A 23714-nucleotide genomic window follows, 5' to 3' on the forward strand; every position below is an offset into this window, starting at 1 on the left:
TTTATGTATTTTATTTATGTAATTTGAATATACTTTTGGTTCTTTTCTCAATCTCAAATCGCTTGTTTATCGGTTTTAGCTATTCTGTTTTCGATTTAAGGCTCATCTTTGATTTCCCAAGTGAGTTAGGGATTCCAAAATTACGGGCCTTAAAATTTTAGAGCCCCCATTCAGAAGCCCTGGGGGGGAAAGTGGCCTAGTCAAGAAGAGCAAGATGATCTAAATATGTCATTCTATTCTTTCCAAGACCTGAGAAAATTACATTATCTTTGGAATCACTCGGGTGCCATTTGGAATGGTAATTTCTAACCTGTATTTTGTGCCTCCTCCAAATGCCTCCAGTTATAATAAGTGATGTCCCTTAAAGCTCCCAAATACAATTAATTTTCATTCATTTTAATGTAATAAATGTGTGTAATAGTACACTTTGGAGTATATAGAGGAAGCATGGAGTTGTCACAGAATCAAATGAATTCCAGTATATGATGCATCTCTACCAAACAGGAGATTACTGATTCATCACAGTGTTCCAGTACATTAGCCGTTACCTTAAGAGCTTAATAGCAACAATGCACTTTTTTAAGGGTCCAGTTTTATATTCGACTTTGACATTGGAGAATATTGAATTAAGGATTTGTAACCTTTTTGAGGAAGCTAATAAGATTTCTGAAAAGGAAATTGTTCTAGAACCCTGCAGATAGACTAGCTTATATACAATTCCATCGTCTTTAGCAATCAGTGATGAAAATGACATTTACCGATGAAATCCACAATTAATCCACAGAACACATTAGCTTTATCCTCTTCTGCAACCCAACCCCCTACTGGAGCTGCTAACAAGTAGAAAATTGGGGTGATTTCATTTTAATTTCCTGTCCCCCACCCTTGAATCTCATCTGAATTTGTCCTAATAAGTAATGAAATAGTCCAAAGGTGACAAGAGGAAGGAGACAAAATCTGAAAACTGGGTAATTACAAACTATATATACATACCTCTCAAATATCCCTTCTTCTCATCTCTCTCTTCCTTCTTTTCTTTCTCCCATCTTAATTTTTTCTCATCCTTTTCCTTAATGGAATTTGGTATTATGGTGTCACTGATATTACTATTGTTTCTTCCCACCTGTAGCTACCTTAACGACTTGGACCGTGTAGCAGATCCTGCCTATTTGCCTACTCAACAAGATGTTCTTAGAGTTCGAGTCCCCACCACAGGGATCATTGAATACCCCTTTGACTTACAAAGCGTCATTTTCAGGTAGTAATCTAGTCCCTGAAACCCATTTTCTTATTCTTATGTCATGTGGTCATTTTGTGAATTTTGTAAATATTGAAAGTTTGTATAGGTCTAAGGAAAGCATGCAAGGAAAACTGATTAACTTTGGATTTATTTTAACTTGTCCTTTAATTATCATGATGATTATAAATAATCATTCCTTTTTACTTTACTTTGTAAGCCTGTCAATAGGATAAATTGTTTATTATAAAGATTTTCATATTAGCTTAACTTATACTACCACATACAAGATTTTCGACTTAGACACTCTTGATTGAATGAACCTCCTTCATGGTTGGTTAAATACCTCCTTGAAGGCAGACATAGAAGAAAGTTTATGTTTGCAGGAAGTGGAATTAAATCCAATTGCACAAATACTGGTTCTACTTCTAAATAAATTTAGAATCAAATTAAGTGTAGAGGAATTTATCCTTTATTGGAGGTATGTAAGATTTGTTTGATGCTTTTGTGCGCCTGTCAATAGAAGAATGTATGTTACAAAGATATTCATATTGGCTTTCATCAACTTAATTTCTTCTACCAAATGCAGGATTTTCAACTACTAATACAAATAGTATGAACCTTTTCTCACATTTATTTATAAAGTTGAGTGCTTAGGAATGTTTATAGCTTTGCTGGCTTGTAGAGATTAGTTGGCCTCATGCATGTTGCAGAGCAAATGAGAAATGAGATGTACTGCCCTTCTCCCATAACATAACAATGATAATTTAGCAATAATATTATGTCTCTTAAAAACAAGTGGAAGGGGCAGCTAGGTGGCACAGTGGATAGAGCAGCGGCCCTGGATTCAGGAGGACCTGAGTTCAAATCCGGCCTCAGACACTTGACACTTACTAGCTGTGTGACCCTGGGCAAGTCACTTAACCCCAATTGCCTCACAAAAGAAAAAAAAAAACAAGTGGAAAATAAATAATACAGGTATATCTCTGTTTAATTTATTCTATAATCATTTGGTTATAATTTGAATTAGAATCCAAGTCATACTTTGAGAAATGGAGTGATGTTATCTATGGTAATTTACTACCTTGAATATGTGTCTAAGCAAGACATAAACTTCATTGGGGATGTATATTCTCCCATTGTGCATTTTATATATATGGAAAGAGAGAGAGAGAGAGAGAGAGAGAGAGAGAGAGAGAGAGAGAGAGTTAATTCATTATAACCCAGTCTGTTCTTCCATACTACCCTATACCAGGTTAGAATTTGGTCTTTCTAAACTAAGTTTCACTCTGTCTCATGGTTGTCACCAGTTGATACAGAAGCCATGCTAATAAAGCAGTGACACTGGAATGGCTACTTAGTTTTGAAGACAAAACATTTTAGAGATCTCTGTTTTAATTATAAGTCAATATCACGAAAGACCTTGAGAAAGCAAATAACATGATCAAAAGCATTTAGCAATTTCACAGAGATTTGGATCTTCATAGTACTTGGCGCATATGAACTGATTGTTCATCAGTCCAGGTTTTACTTTATCTTACATTTCACATTTTGCCAGTTCATCAATCAATGTACTTTAGTAACATGCTTTCACTCTAGAAAATGTAATATGTAAGAAGGACAATTAAATGCCAACACCAGCACAGTTTCTGGAAATAAATTATAGGAGATGAAGTGTCTATTCCAGTTGAGATCCATTTCCAGTGGTCCACGTAGTTCTTTAAAAAATATCTATTTTGATGACCCTGCCAATCATTATTCTCTTTATATTTATTTGCATATCTCTTGCATTATTTACTATCTTTGGAATAATATTTACACACTTATTTACAGGTTTCAAAACCCTTTCCTTCCAAGGATCTTTCAAAATAAGTAATACAACTTTTATTAAAATTATTAAATGAGGAAACTGAGGTCCAGGGAGGTGGTGACCTTCCTAAGTCATGTGGGTACTAACAGGAACTAACACTCAAATGCAGATCTGTTTCTAAGTCCAGTTATCTTTCTTCTGTACCCTGCTCCTGGAGTTAAAACTTATGGGAGCATACTTTAGGTCTTTTATTTATATATAGTTCTATAACCTAAAAGCCATTATACTAAAATTAATTCTTTAAGAGCCTAACTTTCTTTTTTTTTCCTTTGGTGGAGCAATGAGGGTTAAGTGACTTGCCTAGGGTCACACAGCTAGTAAATGTCAAGTGTTTGAGGCCGGGTTTGAACTCAGGTCCTCATGAATCCAGGGCCAGTGCATTATCCACTGCACCAACTAGCTGCCCCCTAAGAGCCTTACATTCTAAATTCTGCATTTAACTTATTTTAATGGAAGAACTTTAAGAATGTTTTTCTTTTGGCTATGCATTCACTTCTACATTTGAATCTGGCATCACTCATAATGAAAACACCTCTAACCTTTACTATAATTGTGAGGGCCTTTTCCTTATATCCAACTATGTAAATTCATCACTGTAGGTAACCCTATAGAGTTTTAACATTTTTGCTTTCATTTTTATGGTCATACACTCATCAATCAAATGTGGCCTTAGGCAAATTGGATATTCTGGTCCATTTTGTTCACATTATTATCTTGCTGAATGTGGTGGTTGAGGTATATGTATTCTACTGCTTCCTCAATCTTTAAGACTATCACTTTATATACCCCATAAAGCCCTTCAGACTTTCTTCGAAATATGAAAAAAAAGAAAGAACAGAGGGAAGACATAGAAAAAGGAAAGGAGATAGAGATAGATAGATAGATAGATAGATAGATAGATAGATAGATAGATAGATAGATAGATAGATAGATAGATAGATAGATAGATAGGTGGATGGATGGGTAGATAGGTGGATGGGTGGGTGGGTAGGTGAGTAGGCAGGTAGGTAGGTAGGTAGGTAGGTAGGCAGGTTGATAGATATGCCTGAGGTGTTTACCATCAATTATTGTTTCATTTCCTAGTCAAAGCAATGGAGTCCTGCCTCTAAGGTAACCATAAATAACGTTAGGGAAAGTGTATATATACATATACATATATATATATATATATATATATATTTTTTTTTTTTTTTGCTGGGCAATGGGGGTTAAGTGACTTGCCCAGGGTCACACAGCTAGTAAGTGTCAAGTGTCTGAGGCCGGATTTGAACTCAGGTACTCCTGAATTCAGGGCCAGTGCTTTATCCACTGTACCACCTAGCCGCCCCCAAAAGTATATATTCTTGTTGAACACTTTTTTCTATCTTGATTTGACAGTTCTACATACAGCTAGCTTCCTTTGGTTATATCTGATATTTATTTCCTCAACAAAGGCAACATCTCCTGGATTTATTCCACTATCATGTGGTAAATTCAATCCTGCCATTTCCCCCAACAGAAGTTAATTTCCTCTTGTAGTTCACACAGAAGCAATATTCAGAGACTTTTTAGTCTTTGCCTTTTTATTAAAATTACCAAATAATATGTATATGATTAATGATTGAAAAAGAGCTGGCTGAAAAACCCACTTGTGTATAACTGGTGTTTTTCTCTAAATCCTTATTACATGGAATACTATTATTGTCTTGCTTAGCATTTGTTTGCTTAGCTCAGGGGAATTTAATGCATTGACAGACTATTGTTTCTTTATCAAGTATTAGGTTAACTAATATGGTTGTAACAGTCCAAATAGCTTTAGTGTTGGTCCCATATCAGGAACCCTATTGCCAAGGCCTCCCAATGGTAGCCTCTTGACATTAAGGGATGTTAGATGGCCAGGGAATGGAAAAACGTCTACAAAAGGAAACACTTTTTTCTTTGCTTTTTTCTCTGCACTAGCCTTGGCTATCCCAGAAGAGGTGAGAAAGCATAGATGTATAAGCAGAAATTCATCACACACTATTATAATGGTAAATCAAACCGAATGCCTTATTGTTATCAGGACCAGCAACATCATCTTTCAAATTTAAGTCCAATAACTATTTCATTAGTTTGCTGGCATTTTTATAAAATAGATCAGAATTTGTTTGACTATATTATAGGAGAGGAAGCTAAACTTCATTGTTTATCTCCAGGATGTTAACGTGTGGTAAACCCAAGACTAAGACATTTTTAAGACATTAACTTCCTAACTCTCATTGGAAAAGTACATACTTCATGACTTGGCAGTAAATGTGGACTTTATTAAAATTCAATTTTATTTTATTTTCAGTTCCAAATTCTCTCTCACTCCTCCCCTACTCATTGAGAAGGCAAGAATCAAATATATATCATGATACAAAACAAATTCAAATGTGGACATTTTGTAAAAAATAATTATTTGCAAAGAAATTTAAATGTTTCTAAATGTATGTACCTTATTCCTTAAGGAAAATATACAAATGTGCCATACACTTTTGATCAATGACCTTTTCAGGCTAGGGGGAAAAAAAAACACACAGGATGTCATACTTGATGATACAACTATCTTTTGACTATTTGTGTTCGGAAGGTATTTATGACACACCAGGTATTTCCTGCTGTATGTATGGCCAAAGACAGAGAATACTAAAGTTTTGCTCTTATTTCAAGTCAGGGTCTTCTACTTTATTCTTTTTGTTTCAAAAGTGCTTTAGCTACTTAAGTGCATAATTATTGATGTCTGTGAGTTTTATGGAACTAAAAAAAAAAAGCAAACAGAAAAGAAACAATGGCCTCTCTTATCACATGCATATTATTATTAAATAATACAGTTAATTCAGTTTTCTGGCATTCATTTCACTAGAAATCTCTATTATTACTGTTTGACTTTGAAATTGTGGTTATCATCAGTGTTCATAAAGGTATCCTTGAAGCCACCCTGAGGACAAGTACCTTTATATCATCAAAGAAATATTAAATTATCTCCTACACAGTTTTAGAATTAGGTATATTTTATTTTCTTGGATTCAATATTTTTAAACTGGTTGTCTATGAAGTGATCAACCATGATTCCAGAAGACTAGTCTTGAAGAATGCTACCTAAATCCTAACAGAGGCAATAATCTAATATACAAAATGAAACACATTTTTGCATATCGCTACCATGGGAGTTTGTTTTGATTTACTATACTTATTTCTACATAGATTTTGTTTTTCTTGTGTATTTTCCCAATGGGGAAGTCCTGGGAGGAAGAAAACATACTTGACAACTGGAAAAAAAATTTAAAAATAAGAAAGAATGGTACTAAAAACTAGTGATCCATGTCAGATATATGTAATTATTTTCTATTAACTAGAATATTTGATTACTCAAAACATTACTCTCTCCAACCTTGCCACACAAGCTGGCATTCATTCAATGACTACTTGTTGAATTCAATATCACTTTCTGAAAAACAAATTGTTTCTTTTTTTAAATTACACGCTGCCATTTGTTTTAGTGAGCAAAACTCCCTAAGTAAGTGTGTATTGATTTTTCTTAAGTTTTCCTTACCTGAGATTGATTTGTACATTTTCAACTTTACAGAATGGTGGATGTTGGGGGCCAGAGATCAGAAAGAAGAAAATGGATACACTGCTTTGAAAATGTCACCTCTATTATGTTCCTAGTAGCCCTTAGTGAATATGATCAAGTTCTTGTGGAGTCAGACAATGAGGTAAGTGCATATTGGGAAATGCAATTGATTATATTCTTAGTATATGGTAGAAGTGATGATGGTGGTGTGGATGTGTTTGTAGGTATGAGGAAAAGAAATGGAGAAAGAGAGAGAGAGAGACAGAGGGAGAACATAAGAGAGACAAATTCTCTTGATATCTTGATAGGTGACTTTGGGATCTATTTAATATACAGCAGAAAGCTGGGTATATGTCCAGTTTAGATGCCTCTGTGTACTAAGACTTTTGAAATACTGTGTGTATGTTTACATGCATAAATATATGTGTATATATATACATATACACATTTATATACATTGTGTGTTTATATATGTGTGTATATGCGTTTGTGTGATTTGACCACATCATATACATATTTGCATGTCCTAAATCAATATTTTGCCAGGATGTATGAGCAGATATGTTTCCAATTTTCACTTTAACTCCTTACAATTATTTCACTTCAATAAGAACTTAATACCTACTATGTGCCAAGCACCATGCTTGGCTCATTGACAGGCATGTGAAGGTAAGTGTGATAACTTTCAGATAATTGTCATATGCAGCTCCCTTGAAAGGTAGATCTGGGGAGTTTATGGTGTGGTTATTAACAACAAGATGTAATTGACTTGGGTTTTTTATTTGTTTTATTCACAATTTGGTGATAATGGACAAGTAGTCCTGAAGAATCCTTGAAGCTTAATTTTTAAGATATGAATGACTCTGTAGTTAAGTTTTAGATCAAGCAATATGAGCATATTGTGAACTGCTTTGAGGACTTGGTTCTCTGCTTTTGTGAATTGGTAAGGAATTATCTAGAACATTGCATTATTAAATTTGTACTAAGTTTTTAAGGATTTGTTCTCATGCCATGTATCTGTGAGCAAAAAGATGGAAACAAATAGTACAGTACTGCGAAGAATTATTCCCCAACCGTACTTTAAATTATATTGTGACTATTTTCTTTGTACATGAAAAGATGTTAGTTAAAAGTGGTTTACATAGACTGTGACTAGGGCTAAGTCACCTAATCACTTAAGTCTGAGCCCTTGGTTGGGTAGCATCTAAGAGTTATCCGGTAATGCTTTTTTTTTTTTTTGTCATGTTACCTTAGCTGAATAAGTCTTCATAACTCAGGGTTTAGCAATGTGTGTGTGTGTGTGTGTGTGTGTGTGTAAAAGACCACAAGTGACAAATGCAACAAGGACTAAATTCAAAAGTTTCCTTTTGTGTGAACATGATTTAGGCACAATTCCCTTTACTTATACTTTGCAAGCTAATCAGGATTTCCAGAATGAACTTATGAGCAGGATGTTAAAAGATAATATCTGGTGGAAGAGAACTCTATAGTTAGTTCTAATCCAAAAGAGATTCTTATTGGGAAGAAGAAGAAGAAGCTCTTTGCCCTAAAAGGTTAGAATATGTAAAAAAAAAGTTGTGTTGCATCTTACAAAGCTGAGATAAACCCTGGCATATTTTTTGCATTTGTTCTTACAGAAATACATGTTTACAAGTCATGTAAGAGCTACTCAACTCAATTCATTGTTTCTTTTTCTTTTTTAATTGAAATTAACTAACACCCTCTCTATGATATACGTGTAATTCAGCCTAACTTTGCCTTCTACATATAGCCTTGATAAAGGTTATATAAATCCCTTATATAAATCTAAATCCTAAATTTGAAATATAAGGTATTGACTATTTGCTTAATATATGATATCCTTTGCCCACAATTCCTCTGCCTTTTGGATTTAAAAAGTTTTGCCATGGTTCTTATGATAAATATCTGTTTTTTTAGATCAAGGAAATATTTCTTTCTAAGAATGTGGTTTGTTTAGTTGTCCAACTGCCAACTCTTGGGATAATTCTCCTCCCTCCCTTTAATAGACAGCTCCCTAGCAATTAAGAAAAGCAACTAAGCAGGGGGCAGCTAGGTGGCACAGTGGATAAAGCACTGGCCATGGATTCAGGAGGACTTGAGTTCAAATCCGAATTCAGACACTTGACACTTACTAGCTGTGTGACCCTGGGCAAGTCACTTAACCCCCACTGCCCCACAAAAAAAAAAAAAAAGCAACTAAGCAAAGCCAACTTTGTATCTGATAACTGGTACCATAGGCTACCACCTCTCTACCAAAAAGAAGGAAATGTGCTTGTTATCAGTCCTCTGGAACCAAACAAGAATGGTCATTCCACTTGTTCTGAATTCTGCTATCTTTTAGTATTGTCTTTCTTTATAATATTGTAGTCAGTATAGATATTTTTTCCATGAGTCTGCTTTCTTTGGTCACATAGCTTCACATAACTCTTCCCATGTACCTGTAAATTTATTCATCCTTTCTTATATAGCACAGTAATATTAATTTGTATTAATATATACAATTTATTCAGCCATTCACCTCCTCCCTTGTTAAGTACCTATTTTGGTTTATTTGTTTGGTTGGTTTTTTGGTTTGGGGCTGTTTTTGGTTTTGGTTTTGTCTTGCTTTATTTCTACTCCAGATTTTTGCTACTCCACAAATGAAGCTCTAAATATTTTGGTACAAAAGGGAAGGGGGGGATGCTTGCTTCGGCAGCACATATACTAAAATTGGAACGATACAGAGATTAGCATGGCCCCTGCACAAGGATGACATGCAAATTCGTGAAGCATTCCATATTTTGAGGGGCAGCTAGGTGACCCTGGAGTCAGGAGTACCTGAGTTCAAGTCCAACCTTAGACACTTGACACTTACTGGTTGAGTGACCCTGGGTAAGTCACTTAACCCCAATTGCCTCACCAAAAAAATGGGGGGGGGGATATATTATTTAAAAAAAGAAAAAGAAAGGAAAATGTTCCATACCAAAAAATTTTAAAACCTTGTTACATTATTGGACTTCTCTTTCTAACTGAACTCTTAGGGGCATATGCCCCAGTAGAAAGATTGCTGGGTCAAATTGTGTAAAACATTTAATAACTTTTTAAATAGTATATCATTCTAAATTATTTTCCAGGACATTCAGGCCAACTTGACAGCACCATCAACAGCATATGAATGAGTGCTTCCAACTTTGACTATTTCCATATTTTGTCAGCTTTGCCAATTTTCTGGGATTAAGGATAAATCTTAAGGTTGTTTTAATTTGCATGTTTTGTTATTCAACTTCCCTATGCCTAGAAACCTGCAGTTTAATTTAAAACAAATGAGGTGCCCATACCCAAAGTCAAAACGCAAACTGGAAGAATAAAACAACCTGAATAACTACTGCCAAGTTTTATATCAGGCAGTTTTTCAAATCTGGTGGGGTTTTTTTTAATTTGCATGTTTTATTTGTATCTAGTATCTTTTTTCACTGTTTATATGTTTTACCCTTGTGGAAGTAGGATTGATAAGATTTGGCAATGGATTGGAAAGAAGAATGAGAGATGGGGAAGATTCAAGGATGACTGTGAGGTTATGAATCTAAGGTTATGATCAAATAAAATAATATTTTTAAAAGTGCTTAGCACAGGGGCAGCTAGGTGGCACAGTGGATAGAGCACCGGCCCTGGATTCAGGAGGACCTGAGTTCAAATCCGGCTTCAGACACTTAACACTTACTAGCTGTGTGACCCTGGGCAAGTCACTTAACCCCCATTGCCTCACCAAAAAAAAACCAAAAAAAAAAAGTGCTTAGCACAATGTCTGGTTCATAGTAGATGTTTATTACATCCATCCATCCATCCTACAGACCCAAGTGTCTAAGAAGATGGTGGTGTCTTCCACAACAATAGGGAAGTTTGGAAGAATAGTGAGCTTTGTGATGAAGATCTTTTCATTTTGAACATGAGGTTGATATGCCTGCAGGAAATCCAGGAGATATTCCTTTGGTAGCTGACAGTATAAGAGTGGAATTCAAGAGAGAGGTTATGACTAGATCTATAGATTTTGGCATCATCTGTACAGAGATGATGCTTCAACCTATGAAAACTGGTGAGATCTTCAAGAGATTGCATATGAAGAGAGGAAGAAGAGGGCTTGGAGCAGAACTCTACTGGTTACCCACATGAAGATGGTAGAGATGGATGAAGACCCTTACAAAGGATCCTGAAAAAGGAGGGGTCAGATAAGCAAAAGAAACAGGAGAAAGCAGTGTCGTGGAAACTAAGGGAAGAGAGGGAAATGCTATGCATTGTTCTAACCATATCGCCACGCTCATTCCTGTTGATCATGTAAGAACATTATCATAAACCTGTTTCCATTTGGGCATTTGTTCTGAATTATCATTGCTTGTAAAGTTCTACCTCTCACCATAAATTATTTAAGGATGCTCACAGCTAAAGAGTTCTATTTTTTTCAAAGACTTGAAAAAATATTCTATGCATTGGTAGGATAAAAATGAAAATAAATTCCTGAAATGTTATTCTTTGGTTTAAAATACCACATTCATCACATTAAAGCAGATTCCTTTATTCCTTAACTTGTATATACTTCCAAAAATGACCCAAGGACAAATTCTGTTAGACCCATTCTTATCCTGAGAAACTAGAAACAGTGAACAACTGAGGCTGAAAGTGGAGAGGAAGGGATGCTTTCGGTTGGGTCTCTGTTTTTTATTTATTAAAAAAAAAAAAAACAACACACTCAATACCTGGTGCCTTCTACTTGAACTTTTGTACTTGTGTGTTCCAACTCAACTACACTAGTGGGTTTTTCTGGATCTTTTTGATACAAATTTATGCCTTTGCTCCATTCTAAAAAAAATAATAAAAACCCCTCATTTTATCCATGTGTCCTCTCTAGCTGTCTGCCCCATATGTCTCCTCTCTTTTGGAGGTTAGGTTCTTGAAAAGGCCATCTACAGTGGGTGCCTCCCCTTCCTTTCCTCTCACTCTTAACTTTCAACAGTATGGTTTCTGACCTGATCATTCAACCAAAACTGCTATGTCCAAAGTTACTTGTAATCACTTAATTGCCTAATCTAAAAGCCTTTTCTCGGGTTCTCATCCCTCTTGACTTCTCTGCAGCCTTGGACACTTTCACCTTTTCCATGATTAAGTTTTGTTTTGTTTTGTTTTGTTTTGTTTTTTTTGTAGCGCAAGGAGGGTCAAGTGACTTGCCCAGGGTCACACAGCTAGCAAGTGTCAATCGTCCCAGGTTGGATTTGAACTCAGGTCCTCCTGAATCCAAGGCCAGTGCTTTATCCACTGCGCCACCTAAGCTGCCCTCCATGATTAAGTTTTAATAGCACTGTTCCTGGTTTTCCTCCTTCCTATCTGACTGTTCCTTTTCAATGATCTCATCAACTCCCACAGATTAAATTATAATCTCTATGCTGATCATTCTTAAATCCCCTTATCCAGCCCTGACTTCTCTACTGACCTCCAGTATCACATCTCCCACTGACTATTGAACATCTTAAACTATATGTCTTTTAGATACCTTAAATTCAATATGTCCACAATTAAACTCAGTGTCTTTCCTAACAAACCTTCCCTTCCCCTGCTACTGTTGAGGGTACCACCGTCTGCTCAGACACCCAGTCTTGAAATCCCAAGTGTCATCCTTGACTCCTCAATCACACTTCCCATATCCAATTTGTTGTCAATTCTCATCAATTTTACTTTCATAAGATCACTCATATATGCCCCCTTTTCTTCTGACACTGATAACTTCTCTGGTACAGGTCTTAACTACCTGACTAGGTGGCTGCCTTATTTAAACTAATTCCAATTCATGCACAAGTCAAGACATCATCTTGAGATGTCATTGGTCCTCTTCAAATGAAGAACGAATAGCTATTGAAATGGCCCTTTAGTTAGTCTCCAGGCCATGAGTCTCTCTCCATTCCAGTCCATCCTCTACTCAAGTTGTCAAAATGATCTTCTAAAGCAGAGCTTTGACCATATCACCCTCCCTACTCAATAAATTCCAGTGGCTCCCTATCATCTCCAGAATAAAATATAAAATCCTCTGTTTGGCATTCAACCTCAGCCTCCTCCTTTCCAGTCTTTTTATGCCTTACATTCCACCCCTCCATGTATTTTCTGATTTAGAACTAGACAGTTCATCTCTCAACTCTGGGCATTTTCCCTGAATGTCCCTCATCCATGGAATATTCTCTCCACTTTTCTACCTCCTACTTTCCCTGGTTTCCTTCAAGTCCCAGCTAAAATTTCACCTTCTATAAGAAGACTTTCTTGAAGCCACTTAATTATAGTGCTTTCCCTCTGTTGATTATGTCCACTTAGTCCTGTGAATAGCTTGTTTGTACATAACACAGTTGTTTTCATGATCTCTCCCCAGTTTGACGATGGGCTTTTTTTTTTTTTTGGTGAGACAATTAGGGTTAAGTGACTTGCCCAGGGTCACACAGCTATTAAGTGTTAAGTGTCTGAGGTCAGATTTGAACTCAGATCCTTCCTGAATCCAGGGCCAGTGCTCTATCCACTGCACCACCTAGCTGCCCCAACAGTGGGCTTTTTAAAAACAGGGACTGTTTTTTCCTTTCTGTCCCCAGCATTTAGTACAGTGATAGTAGGCACTTAATAAATGTTTGTTGGCTGTCTGACTTCCTAATAGTGCACTGAAATGATGCAGTGTATGGCACCAGCCCTTCTAGGTTGGAGATACACTGACCTGAAAACTTTTTGCATTTTCATTCATGGTGACTCCAAAGACAGTCACTAGTGGAGAGTCAGCTATTGTACCAGAAGTAAATGCTCGGGCCCTTCTACTTCAGGCATGATTGCAGCAATCAGCCATTCGCATAAATAAAGCTCAACTTATCAGTGTTTTTTTGATCAAGTATTTTTTTTTAAGTTTTCACTGATTCATTAAGATGTCTGAACTCTGAGGGAGGGGATACATTTTCAGAATCATTGTTCATTGTTATCACCACATGGATGGGTTCAATAGTCAGCCTGGTTACTTCTAATTGAATTTATATAACATTTTAAAGGATCTCAATGCACTTTGGGCAAGAATTAGACAATAATCTTACCTATGTGTTTTTAATACTATGAGTCTTTACAAATTTCACTAGATACATATTTATGAATTTGGGTGGTAAATTTTATCCGGTTTTTTTGGAGGACTAGAATGAACTTTTTAAGCACTCCTCAAGGAACAGATATCAATTCATTAGCTCCACATACTCTCTCCCCAAGTCATGCAGTTAACAAGAAAAGGTAGGAAAAAATAATTGTAAAATCTCTCTTTTATATAGCAACAATCCTGTGGAATAAATAGTATAATTACTATCACTTCCACTTTCCAAATGAGTAAACTGAGGCCCAGAGATAGGTTAAAGGGATTACCAAGACTCACATAGCAAACAAGTGTCAGAGCTGTGACTCAAAAACCCAGGCTGCTTTTCTTTTACTAGAAAAGAGACAAATACCTCATTTTTGTTTATTGTTTTATTCTCTTTCCAAGCACTTTGATATATAATACTTCGTTTTCCCTTTGATACTTTATATGTCGGAAAGGATAGATTTTACAACATATCATACAGATGAGGAAACTGAGGCCCAAAGAGATTCAATGACTTCTCCAAATCACATATCTTGGTAATGATAAAACTCAGACTATAATTTGCCTCCCTCCTCCAGCAGTCTATCCTTTTAGGCCTCACTGCTTCCCAGAATAGAAAATACTGAAAGCAGCAGCAAGGAAAGCTTTCGGGTTCTGTTCCCAGAACTCCTTGATAATCTTTAAAATTTTTGAGGATCCCAACTGTCTTTTGTTTATGTGAACTATATCCACTGATATTTGCCATATTAGAAATTAAAACTGATATATTTTTAAATTATTCATTTATTTTAAAATAGCAATAAAAAGCCCATTATTTGTTAATATACATAACATTTTAATGAGAAAATAACTATATTCTCTGAAACAAAAATATTAATGAGCAGAGTGACTGCATTGCTTTATATATTTTTTCAAAACTCTGTAATGTCTGGCTTAATGAAAGATAGCTGGATTCTCATATCTGGTTCTGCGTTCAATCTATCATGATGTTGATTTTCTTGAAGTTGATGAAAATCTGGCCTTATACAGATATGTAGTTGGAAATGAGAAGAGCATTTTTATAAGCAAATAACTTCTTGGTATTTTTAGAAAAAATGTTTTAACACTGAATTTTCATGGACAATGCTCTACTTTTTAGAGTTAGACTTTTTTCCCTTATTTATTCTTTCTTTTGTTATATATCTCCTTTCCCTCTATTTTCTTTTGCATTCATTTGCTATCTTGTCTGTATTCTTTTTTTTTAAGATATTTATTAATTCTACTTTTATGTTCATTCTAGACTTTCAAATTCTTACTTATTCAGTATATCATACTGGATGGAGCATTTAGAATCATCCAGAACCAGTTTCTGAATTGGAAAGACTTGTATTTGAGTCTTGTATAACTGACCTTGAGCAGATCACTTAACCTCTCAATGTCCTAGGTAACTTCCTACCAATTCCTGCAGAGCAGGTGATACTCTACATCATTAAAAGGAGATCCCTCCTTAGCAGTAACCTAGTCTGATGAAATACCAGAGCCAACAAGATAAATTATAGGCAGTTATTTAGAATGAACTTTCCTTATAGAAGTAATATTCATTGCCATTTCACTAGCTTTTGGTTCAATGGATTCTCTTCACCCTATGCAGCAAAAAATGGTTTGATGTACTGCACTGACTGTTCTGATCCAAGCCTTTGTCCCTGCTCTCTCAGTTGAGTCTGCTCCTCCCTTTCTATGGTAGAGAGCCATCATCTGAAGTCTCTGGATTTCCCTAGGCCTTAAAAGAGCCTAAAACCCAAGCCAAACGAAGGTCCACCGACCAATGCCTATCCTTATCAAAGTGGAATGAATCAAGAGATCTCTTTCTCAATTCCCATATATCCTTTTGAAAGAAAAAGGGGCCGGTTGGCTTGCCTTTAGCATGAGGGTTTACTAATGTTATGCCCCTTTTTATAGAGCATCATGTTTTAGAGGCAGTATGACCTAGTAAATAGAGGCCTAGACTTAGGGTCAAAAAGACCCGAGTTTAATAATTGCTTTAGTTACTGACTGTCTCCATGATACTGAACAAGTTTACTTTCTCTGTGCCTCGGTTTCCTGACCCATAAAATGAAGGGGTCATACTCAATGGCCTCTATGATCTGATGATATTTTTATGCTCCGAATTTGGACTTAGCCTATTTAAAATCAAGTGCACCTTGCAATCTATATAACTCTGTTATCTGTGTGTGTGTGTGTGTGTGTGTGTGTGTGTGTGTGTGTGTGTTTAAATGCACCATACAAAGTGATTCACTGCATTACTGCGGATTCTGCTGATTTCCTAACATTTTGTGGCACTTTTCAGAACTTGGAAGGGGGAGGATATCCATTGATCGATCACGAATCCAAAAAAATCCACTTTATTTTCTGAAGAAATCTTAGCACAACCTATCCACTAGCTGGTGTGCTTTAGAGCAGATCATTTTGTGTTTGGTGTCTCTCCAAAGTCATTATTCACATATGTATAGTTTTGGAGCTTCATGGTGTCAAGGCTTTTACTTTGTATTTACAAATTCTATATCCTCACTCATCTCCCTTGTTAAGTTCCAATGATGAGCACCTGTAGCTTTCCCTGGTAGTCTTTCTTTTTTTAAAGTCTTTCGTTTTTAAATGGAAGATTGGGAGTATCAAGCATTGACTAGGCCATACTTGATGACAGAATACAAATCAATGCTAGTTTGGCCTTACTAATGAGTAAGTGTCCTGCATAGAGGATGTGGTCCCAAGTTAACTTAGCAGCACACATTGACCAGTAGTGTTCCTTGAAGAAACCCTGTTTGCCCTGCAAATTAGACAAGAAAACTGACCTTTGATTCTGAACAAACTCTGACACTTGCATGCAAATTTTCATGAGAGAAAAAATGGAGGAGACTACCAAGTCACTGAGTGTTTGATGCCATTATCTTAATCTAGAAATCCTATAAGGATACTACCAAAGTCATAGGTTCATAGATCTAAAATTGGAAGGTATTTCAGATATCATTCAACACCTTCATTTTACATGTGAGGAGACTATAAGGCTGAGGGAGGTTAGTTAAGTGGTTTTCTACAAGTCATCCAGGAGAGCCAGTCGATTTTGAACTCAGAATTGGAACCCAGATTATCAGACCCAAATCCAGTGATTTCTTTCTAGAAACACTGACAGTGAACTTAATTATTTAATACATTATCAAGAAATTTAGTTTGCAAAAACAAATAAAGAAAATCACATTCCTCTCTCTTTGCCTTTGGAAGAATTGTCCACCATCTACAGAATCAGGCATGCTCCAGAGGACACTGTGCTACAATCTTTATATGATGGCTCTGAAACTTTTCTATACAACCTATAGAGAATAACGTGTCACATCATGGGCATTCAGCCACGTGCTACAAGCTAAGTAAATAGATTTAGGCAAGGCAAGTCATTTCTTAGCTATAAAATAAGGATGCTATAATGAATTATCCTTAAACTGATTGCTGATTTAATTTAATCTCCTCCCACTCTTCTTTATCTTCCTCCTCTGTCTTCTTCTCCTTCCGTAATTGAGCAGATCTGTGGTCTCATTAGTATGGATTCTTCTTCCAAATGTACAGATTGAACCCCATACAAGCTTTTCATCATATGCTAGTCTTATCCGTGTCCTCCCAAAAAAGCCTCCATAGAGGATTTATCCACTGCACTTTAGATCAAAGGATTATAGTTTTTGAGCTGGAAAAGGCCCTTGGCCAGCTTCATGATTTTGAGACCCAGAGAAGTTAAATAGCTTACCAAAGTCACACAGGCAGAACCTGAATTTAAATTCAGACCTCTTATTTGATATCCAAAAATCTTTCTATAGCCCCTAAATCTTTTAATATACTGTGGGTAGCAGGGCAGCACTCAAACTATCTCTGTTATCACTCAGTTTACCTCAAAATCAGAGTCCTCATCTATGCCTCATAATGATGTAGAAGAGACATTGAGTTCTTCAAAGCTCTTTCTGTGGATTACGAGCTCTAGTGGGATCTTCGAATCTTTAATCATGATATTGGGAACATACTGTTGCCTAAGGACAAGCAGCGGTAAAAGGGAAGAGGTTCACTATCAGAAAGTTGGCTCCAAATGATGCATTCTTTGGCCACAAGAATCCATGAAACACTTTGTTTTCTAACAAAAATAAATCATCACAGTGGGCATGAACAGATGCCAGCTGCTGGCAGAACACAATCTGCATGTAAAACCCACAGGAAAGGATACAGGAATGGGTGGGAAAGTAGCCTCTTTTTTTGATGCTTCCAAGGGACAGGCAGTCAATGGAAGAGGGGAGAATGAAGAACAATATCTTTGCAAATCTTTACAGGCCCTTTAAAATTACAACCCATCTGTCAGCAAAGAACCACCCCCTCAAAGGAGCTGGAACACTGGGGATAGATACACTAAGCACAGTTCTTCCTCCAATACTGTTCTGTGAACTCAATTACCCCACACAGCACAGTGTGCCAACCTCTTTGGAATAGAGAGGTAGCTTAAGAGCCAATGTCCATAGGGTCCCACCGAGGGTATTGTCTTTATTCTGTGAAGAAGGCCCAGATAAAATGTGCTGTAGCTCTAGGGGATCCAATGTGGGGAATCTATGTATCTCTAGACATAACTAACTGATGCAGAAGCTTCATGATGAGAAGATAATCTTGAAAGGACTAAGTGAATATGAACCATGGGGAAACTATCAGATGCAGTGAAGGTGAAAAGGAGTTGGGGGAGGGAAGCATATGTCCAAAAATTTAAACAGACAGAAGCAGGGTGGAGTACTTGGGGACAAATACCAAAAGGATTTACTGGCACACGCAAAAAAAAAATGTTAGAACCATTGATTTGTAGGAGTTGTCTCTGAAAACACAAATTGTAAATTTTAGACCTTATTAGAATTTGAAAAAGAAGCACAAGGTTACAAAAAAAAATCTTTTAAGAAGTAGGTAATAGCAGCAGCTAGGTGGCACAGTGGATAGAGCACCAGCCCTGGAGTCAGGAGGACCTGAGTTCAAATCCGGCCTCAGACACTTAACACTTACTAGCTTTGTGACCCTGGGCAAGTCACTTAACCCCAATTGCCTCACTAAAAAAAAAAAAGAAAGAAAAGAAAGAAAAAAGAATAAGTAGGTAATAACATGATACAATAGCAAGATTTTCTTGATGTCATCTCTTCTATGTTAGGCCTAACTTTGCATGACATATATATGACTTAGCATATTATTGAAATGACAGTATAAACAAAAATTAAAAGTCCTATTCAATATAAAACTGATTAGAGATTTTTTTTTAAAAGAATACTGGGTCTTTCTTTCACAAGTAGACTTGGAAGTGTGAGGACAATTTACAGATCCTATCCTATAGGATTCTATAGGATGTTTACTTTTGACTTGACCCAGGTAGCCCCTCCTTGGGCCACCTGGTAGCTGGCCCCCTACTTCTGAGGGTTCATCATATTGATGCTGGACTTGGTTTGGATAACAGATCAGCTCATCCCACTGCAGCTCAGAACTTCTGAGCTCAAGAAATCCACCAGCCTCAGCGTCTGGTAACATTCCAAACCCAGCCTAATTATAGATTCTTACTGAAAATTGCCATCATTTCATTATGTTAGAATAGAAGATTCTGGAGGGCAGAGTCTGTTTCACATTTGTCTTTATTGTCTTTGTTCAAATCCCTTCACAAACTTCTTTATGCTTTAGTACCCATAGTTAAAAAATGAGAATAATATATTATCAACCATGTAGGGTTTTTGCAAGGCTCAAATTAGATGATGTAAAAAAAAAAAAAACGGTTTTGAAAACTTGAAATGTTAGTTATCTAATGGTATTCAAACACTATCAAGCTGATCAGATATCAGCTAGATGACAACCATAGGCACAACTGATCCCAACGTTCCCAGGGTAGGACATAGAGGGTACCTTTGGACTTTGCCTCCCCACATCTGAACTGAATCAGAACCATATCCACCTTCCATCTCCTTCCAGTCTGACCTTTTCCATCTTTTGCTAAATTGCAGATAGCTACAAAAGTTATTCTCTGTTCCATTTGGGAGCATTTGGGACACAACACCTCTAACTTTAGAGAGCCAGCATAGTGTAATGGAAAAGACAGTGGAGTGGGGAGTCATGAAAACATAGCTTCAAATTCCAACTCTTACTAGCTGTGTGATCTGGGAGATTCATTTAACTACTCTGTGCCTCAGTTTCTTCATCAGTGGCCACTAAGATTCCTACCAGTTCTAAATCTGTGCTCTCCTACTTGAATGTGGAGCTCACTTGTGATTAGGGTTTTATTGGCTTCCAGCCAGTTTGTTGGGGCTTTTGAAAAAAATTACATGAAGCATGGATATAATAAAAACCTTCAAAGGGGGCTGGAGGAGAGAGTAAGAAATGAAAACAGTCATCTTAGAATATAGAGCACAGAAGCTGATAAGTTCTAGTTGAGGCCCTGCTGAGTTCTTTTGAAATAATTGTTATATTCCCTTGTCCTTACATCACCTTCATTTCTAAATGTATCCCTCTCTAATGAGCTATTCCTCATAACAAAGAATAAAAAAGATGGACAAGAACAATTCAACAAAACTAACCAACACATCTACTAATTTTGACAGTATATATAATGTTCATACTTATATTCCCCCACCTATGCAAAAAAGGGAAGAGAACATATATTTTTCTTCTCTTTTCCAAAGCCAAGCTTGGGCATTATAAACTCATATTTTAGTTTTAGGTGTTTTGGTCTTTCCATTTACATTATTGTAGTTATTGGGTATACTGCTTTCCTGATTCTGCTTACTTCACTTTGAATAAGTTTTTATATATATATATATATATATATATATATATATATATATATATATATATATATATCTTCCCTTGCTTCTCTTAATTCTTCATATTTATGGTTTTGTAAGACACAGTAATATTCTATTACCTTTATCTACCACAATTTGGCTGGCTATTCTTCAATCAGTGTGACCCCCTGAGTCCTTATTATGTATCTGTTCTTTAAGTAACATAACTTTCCTATGGCTAGGTTGCTTCAAACAAGAAATTAGAATATCTTACTTTATATCATTGAAGAATCTCCAAAACATAGCGTCCTAGAGCTGGAATCATTTGATTTAGTCCCATCACTTTGTGGATGGTGAACTGAGAATATGGTTTTAAGGGAATTATGGACCTTCAGAATTGGAAGGAACCTCACCAAACATTTATTTCAAACCACAGCAGAAAAGGAATCCCCACTATAGCATACTCAATAAGTTTGATGACTTTAAAAAAATAAAAATAAACAATAGTCCATGAAATATGAATGTAGCATATTATCAGCTAATAAAGAAAACTAAGAAATGGAGCAAAACTGTGAGTCTTCAAACAAAGCAACTTTTCAATTCCAGGCCTTGAATTGCAAAGGGGTAAAGGGCATGAACAATGTCCCTCTCTCAGCTGTCCAAAAATACTCATGGATTAACATTTTGCCAGTGTAGCAAGATTCCAAATGTCACTACTATTTTAAATTAACATCTTAGACAAAAAAAGAACATGGTTCCTTAGGTGTTAACTCTCCACCCCCAATGACCAACTTACAGACTACATGAAAAATGTTTGGAAAACAGTTTATATGACTAATAAGACAAAATAAATATAATTGCTCTATCTTCTATAGCTATATTAACTAAAATAAAAGATAGGTAGGAGTAAATATAGAGGGCTTTAAATGCCAGACTAAAGAAGAAATATGTATTTTACATTAGAAGTGGTAGGGGGCCTCCAAAGATTTTTGAGCAAAGGAGTATCTTGATCAGAACTGTGTCCTAGGAAGATTGTCTAGGAAGCTACGTGGAGAAAGGGCAGAGCCAAGATGGCAGAGGAAAGGCAGGGACTCACCTAAGATCTCCCAAATTCCCCTCCAAACAACGTTAATATACCACTTCAAAACAAATTCTGGAGCAGTGGTGAAGCAGCAGGATGTGCCCAGCAAACTAATAGAACACTAGCAAGGAAGCAACATGATGTGCCAGCAAGCCAGCAGCAGACCTTGGGGGATTGAGTTCTCAGCACACAAATGGTGAGGGGACTGGAAAACTGGTCAGAAGATTACTGGGGACATTTTCCTTGCACTGGAGGTGGCAGGACTGGGTCACAGTCCCAGAGCAATGAAGTCATAGTCACTGAGGAACAAGGACCCTGGTCACAGTTCCAGGGTGGAAAAGAGTGCTTGAGTTTGCTTACAGACCATAGCATAGGCCAGGAGAGCAGGGACCACACCTCTCCTTAAATTATACCACCTTGGAAGAACTGAAAACTTACAGACCCCCAGAAATAGCTCTTAAAATAGCTGTACAAAAAAAAAAAAAATGAAGCTTGGGACGGTGCCCCTTCCACCTTAGGAGGAGAACCCAATTTTGACAAAGTCAAAAGTCAGTAAAATCAATTTGAAATGGCTAGAAAATGAGCAAGTAACAATTTTTTTAAAAAAACACCTGACCATAGAAAGTTACAGTGGTGACAGTGGAGATCAAAACACAAACTCAGAAGAGAACAACAATGTCCAAATAGATTCATGCAAATCCTCAAAGAAAAAAAATGAATAGTATTGGACCCAAAAAGATTTACTGGAAGAGCTCAAAAAGGATTTTAGAAATCAAATAATAGAGGTAAGGGGAAAATTGGGAAAAGAAATGAGAGTGATGAAAGAGATTCATGGAAAAAAAAGAGTTAACAGCTTGGTAAAGGAAGCACAAAGAATGGGAAAGGATGTATGAAAATTCACTGAAGAAAACAACTCCTTAAGAAATAGAATTGGGGGCAGCTAGGTGGCACAGTGGATAGAGCACTGGCCCTGGATTCAGGAGTACCTGAGTTCAAATCCGGCCTCAGACACTTAACACTTATTAGCTGTGTGACCCTTGGCAAGTCACTTAACCCCAATTGCCTCACTAAAAAAAAAAAAAATTAAAAATTTAAAAAATTTAAGAAATAGAATTGGCCAAATGGAAAAGAAGGTCTAAAAGCTCACTGAAGAAAAACACTCCTAAAAAAGCATAATTGGCCAAATGGAAAAGAGAGAGAGAGAGATCCAAAAAACTTACTGAAGAAAATAAATCCTTCAAAATTAGAAGTGGACAAGTAGAAGCTAATGAGTCCATGAGGCATCAAAAAACAATAAAACAAAATCAAAAGAATGAGAAAATTGAAGAAAATGTGAATTAACTCATTGGGAAAACAACTGACCTGGAAGATAGATCCAGGAGAGATCATTTAAGAATATCGAACTACCTAATAGCCATGATCAAAAAAAGAGCCTAGACATCATATTTCAATAAATCGTATAGGAAAACTGCCCTATATCCTAGAACCAGAGGGTAAGATAGAAATTTAAAGAATCCACTGATCACTTCCTGAAAGAGATCACAAAATTAAAGTTCCCAGGAATAATTATAGCCAAATTACAGACCTCCAATGTCAAGGAGAAAATACTGTAAGCAGCCAGAAACAAATCAAATATCATGGAGCCACAGTCAGAATAAGACAGGATTTCACAGCTTCTACATTAAAGTATCAGAGGGCTTGGAATGATATTCCAGACAGTAAAGGAGCTAGGATTCTAAAAGAATCACCTACCCAGCAAAGCTGATCATAATTGTTCAGTGGAAAAAATTTATATTTAATAAAATAGAGAACTTTCAAGCATTCCTGATGAAAAGACCAGAGATGAACAGAAAATTTGACACTACTAATATAAGACTCAAGCATAAAAAGAGAGTTTGGCTATCCTCCTAAAATGAAAGGGGCACTGCTCTAAGCTTCATTATTTTGGGGGAGTTATTTTCAAAGCTAGTTCTGGGGAGTTGGGGGGCATTGTAAAAATGAAAGAAAAAACATA

General features: G+C 36.4%; 1 protein-coding gene and 1 non-coding gene across 3 annotated transcripts in view; both read left to right on the forward strand.

Annotated features, from left to right (window-relative positions):
- Positions 1-23714, forward strand: part of GNAQ (G protein subunit alpha q) — a 409874-nt gene that overhangs the window by 302252 nt on the left and 83908 nt on the right. For both annotated transcript variants that reach the window (XM_043971286.1, XM_043971293.1), the window contains exons 4-5: positions 1130-1258; positions 6694-6823. In XM_043971286.1, coding sequence (XP_043827221.1) covers positions 1130-1258; positions 6694-6823 — 259 coding nt within the window. The remainder of the gene's footprint in view (positions 1-1129; positions 1259-6693; positions 6824-23714) is intronic.
- Positions 9382-9485, forward strand: LOC122737557. Its single transcript, XR_006354385.1, has one exon. It is a non-coding gene; the product is annotated as a U6 spliceosomal RNA (small nuclear RNA).

The sequence above is a fragment of the Dromiciops gliroides genome, chromosome 1 (assembly GCF_019393635.1).
Source record: "Dromiciops gliroides isolate mDroGli1 chromosome 1, mDroGli1.pri, whole genome shotgun sequence".
NCBI lineage: Eukaryota > Metazoa > Chordata > Mammalia > Microbiotheria > Microbiotheriidae > Dromiciops > Dromiciops gliroides.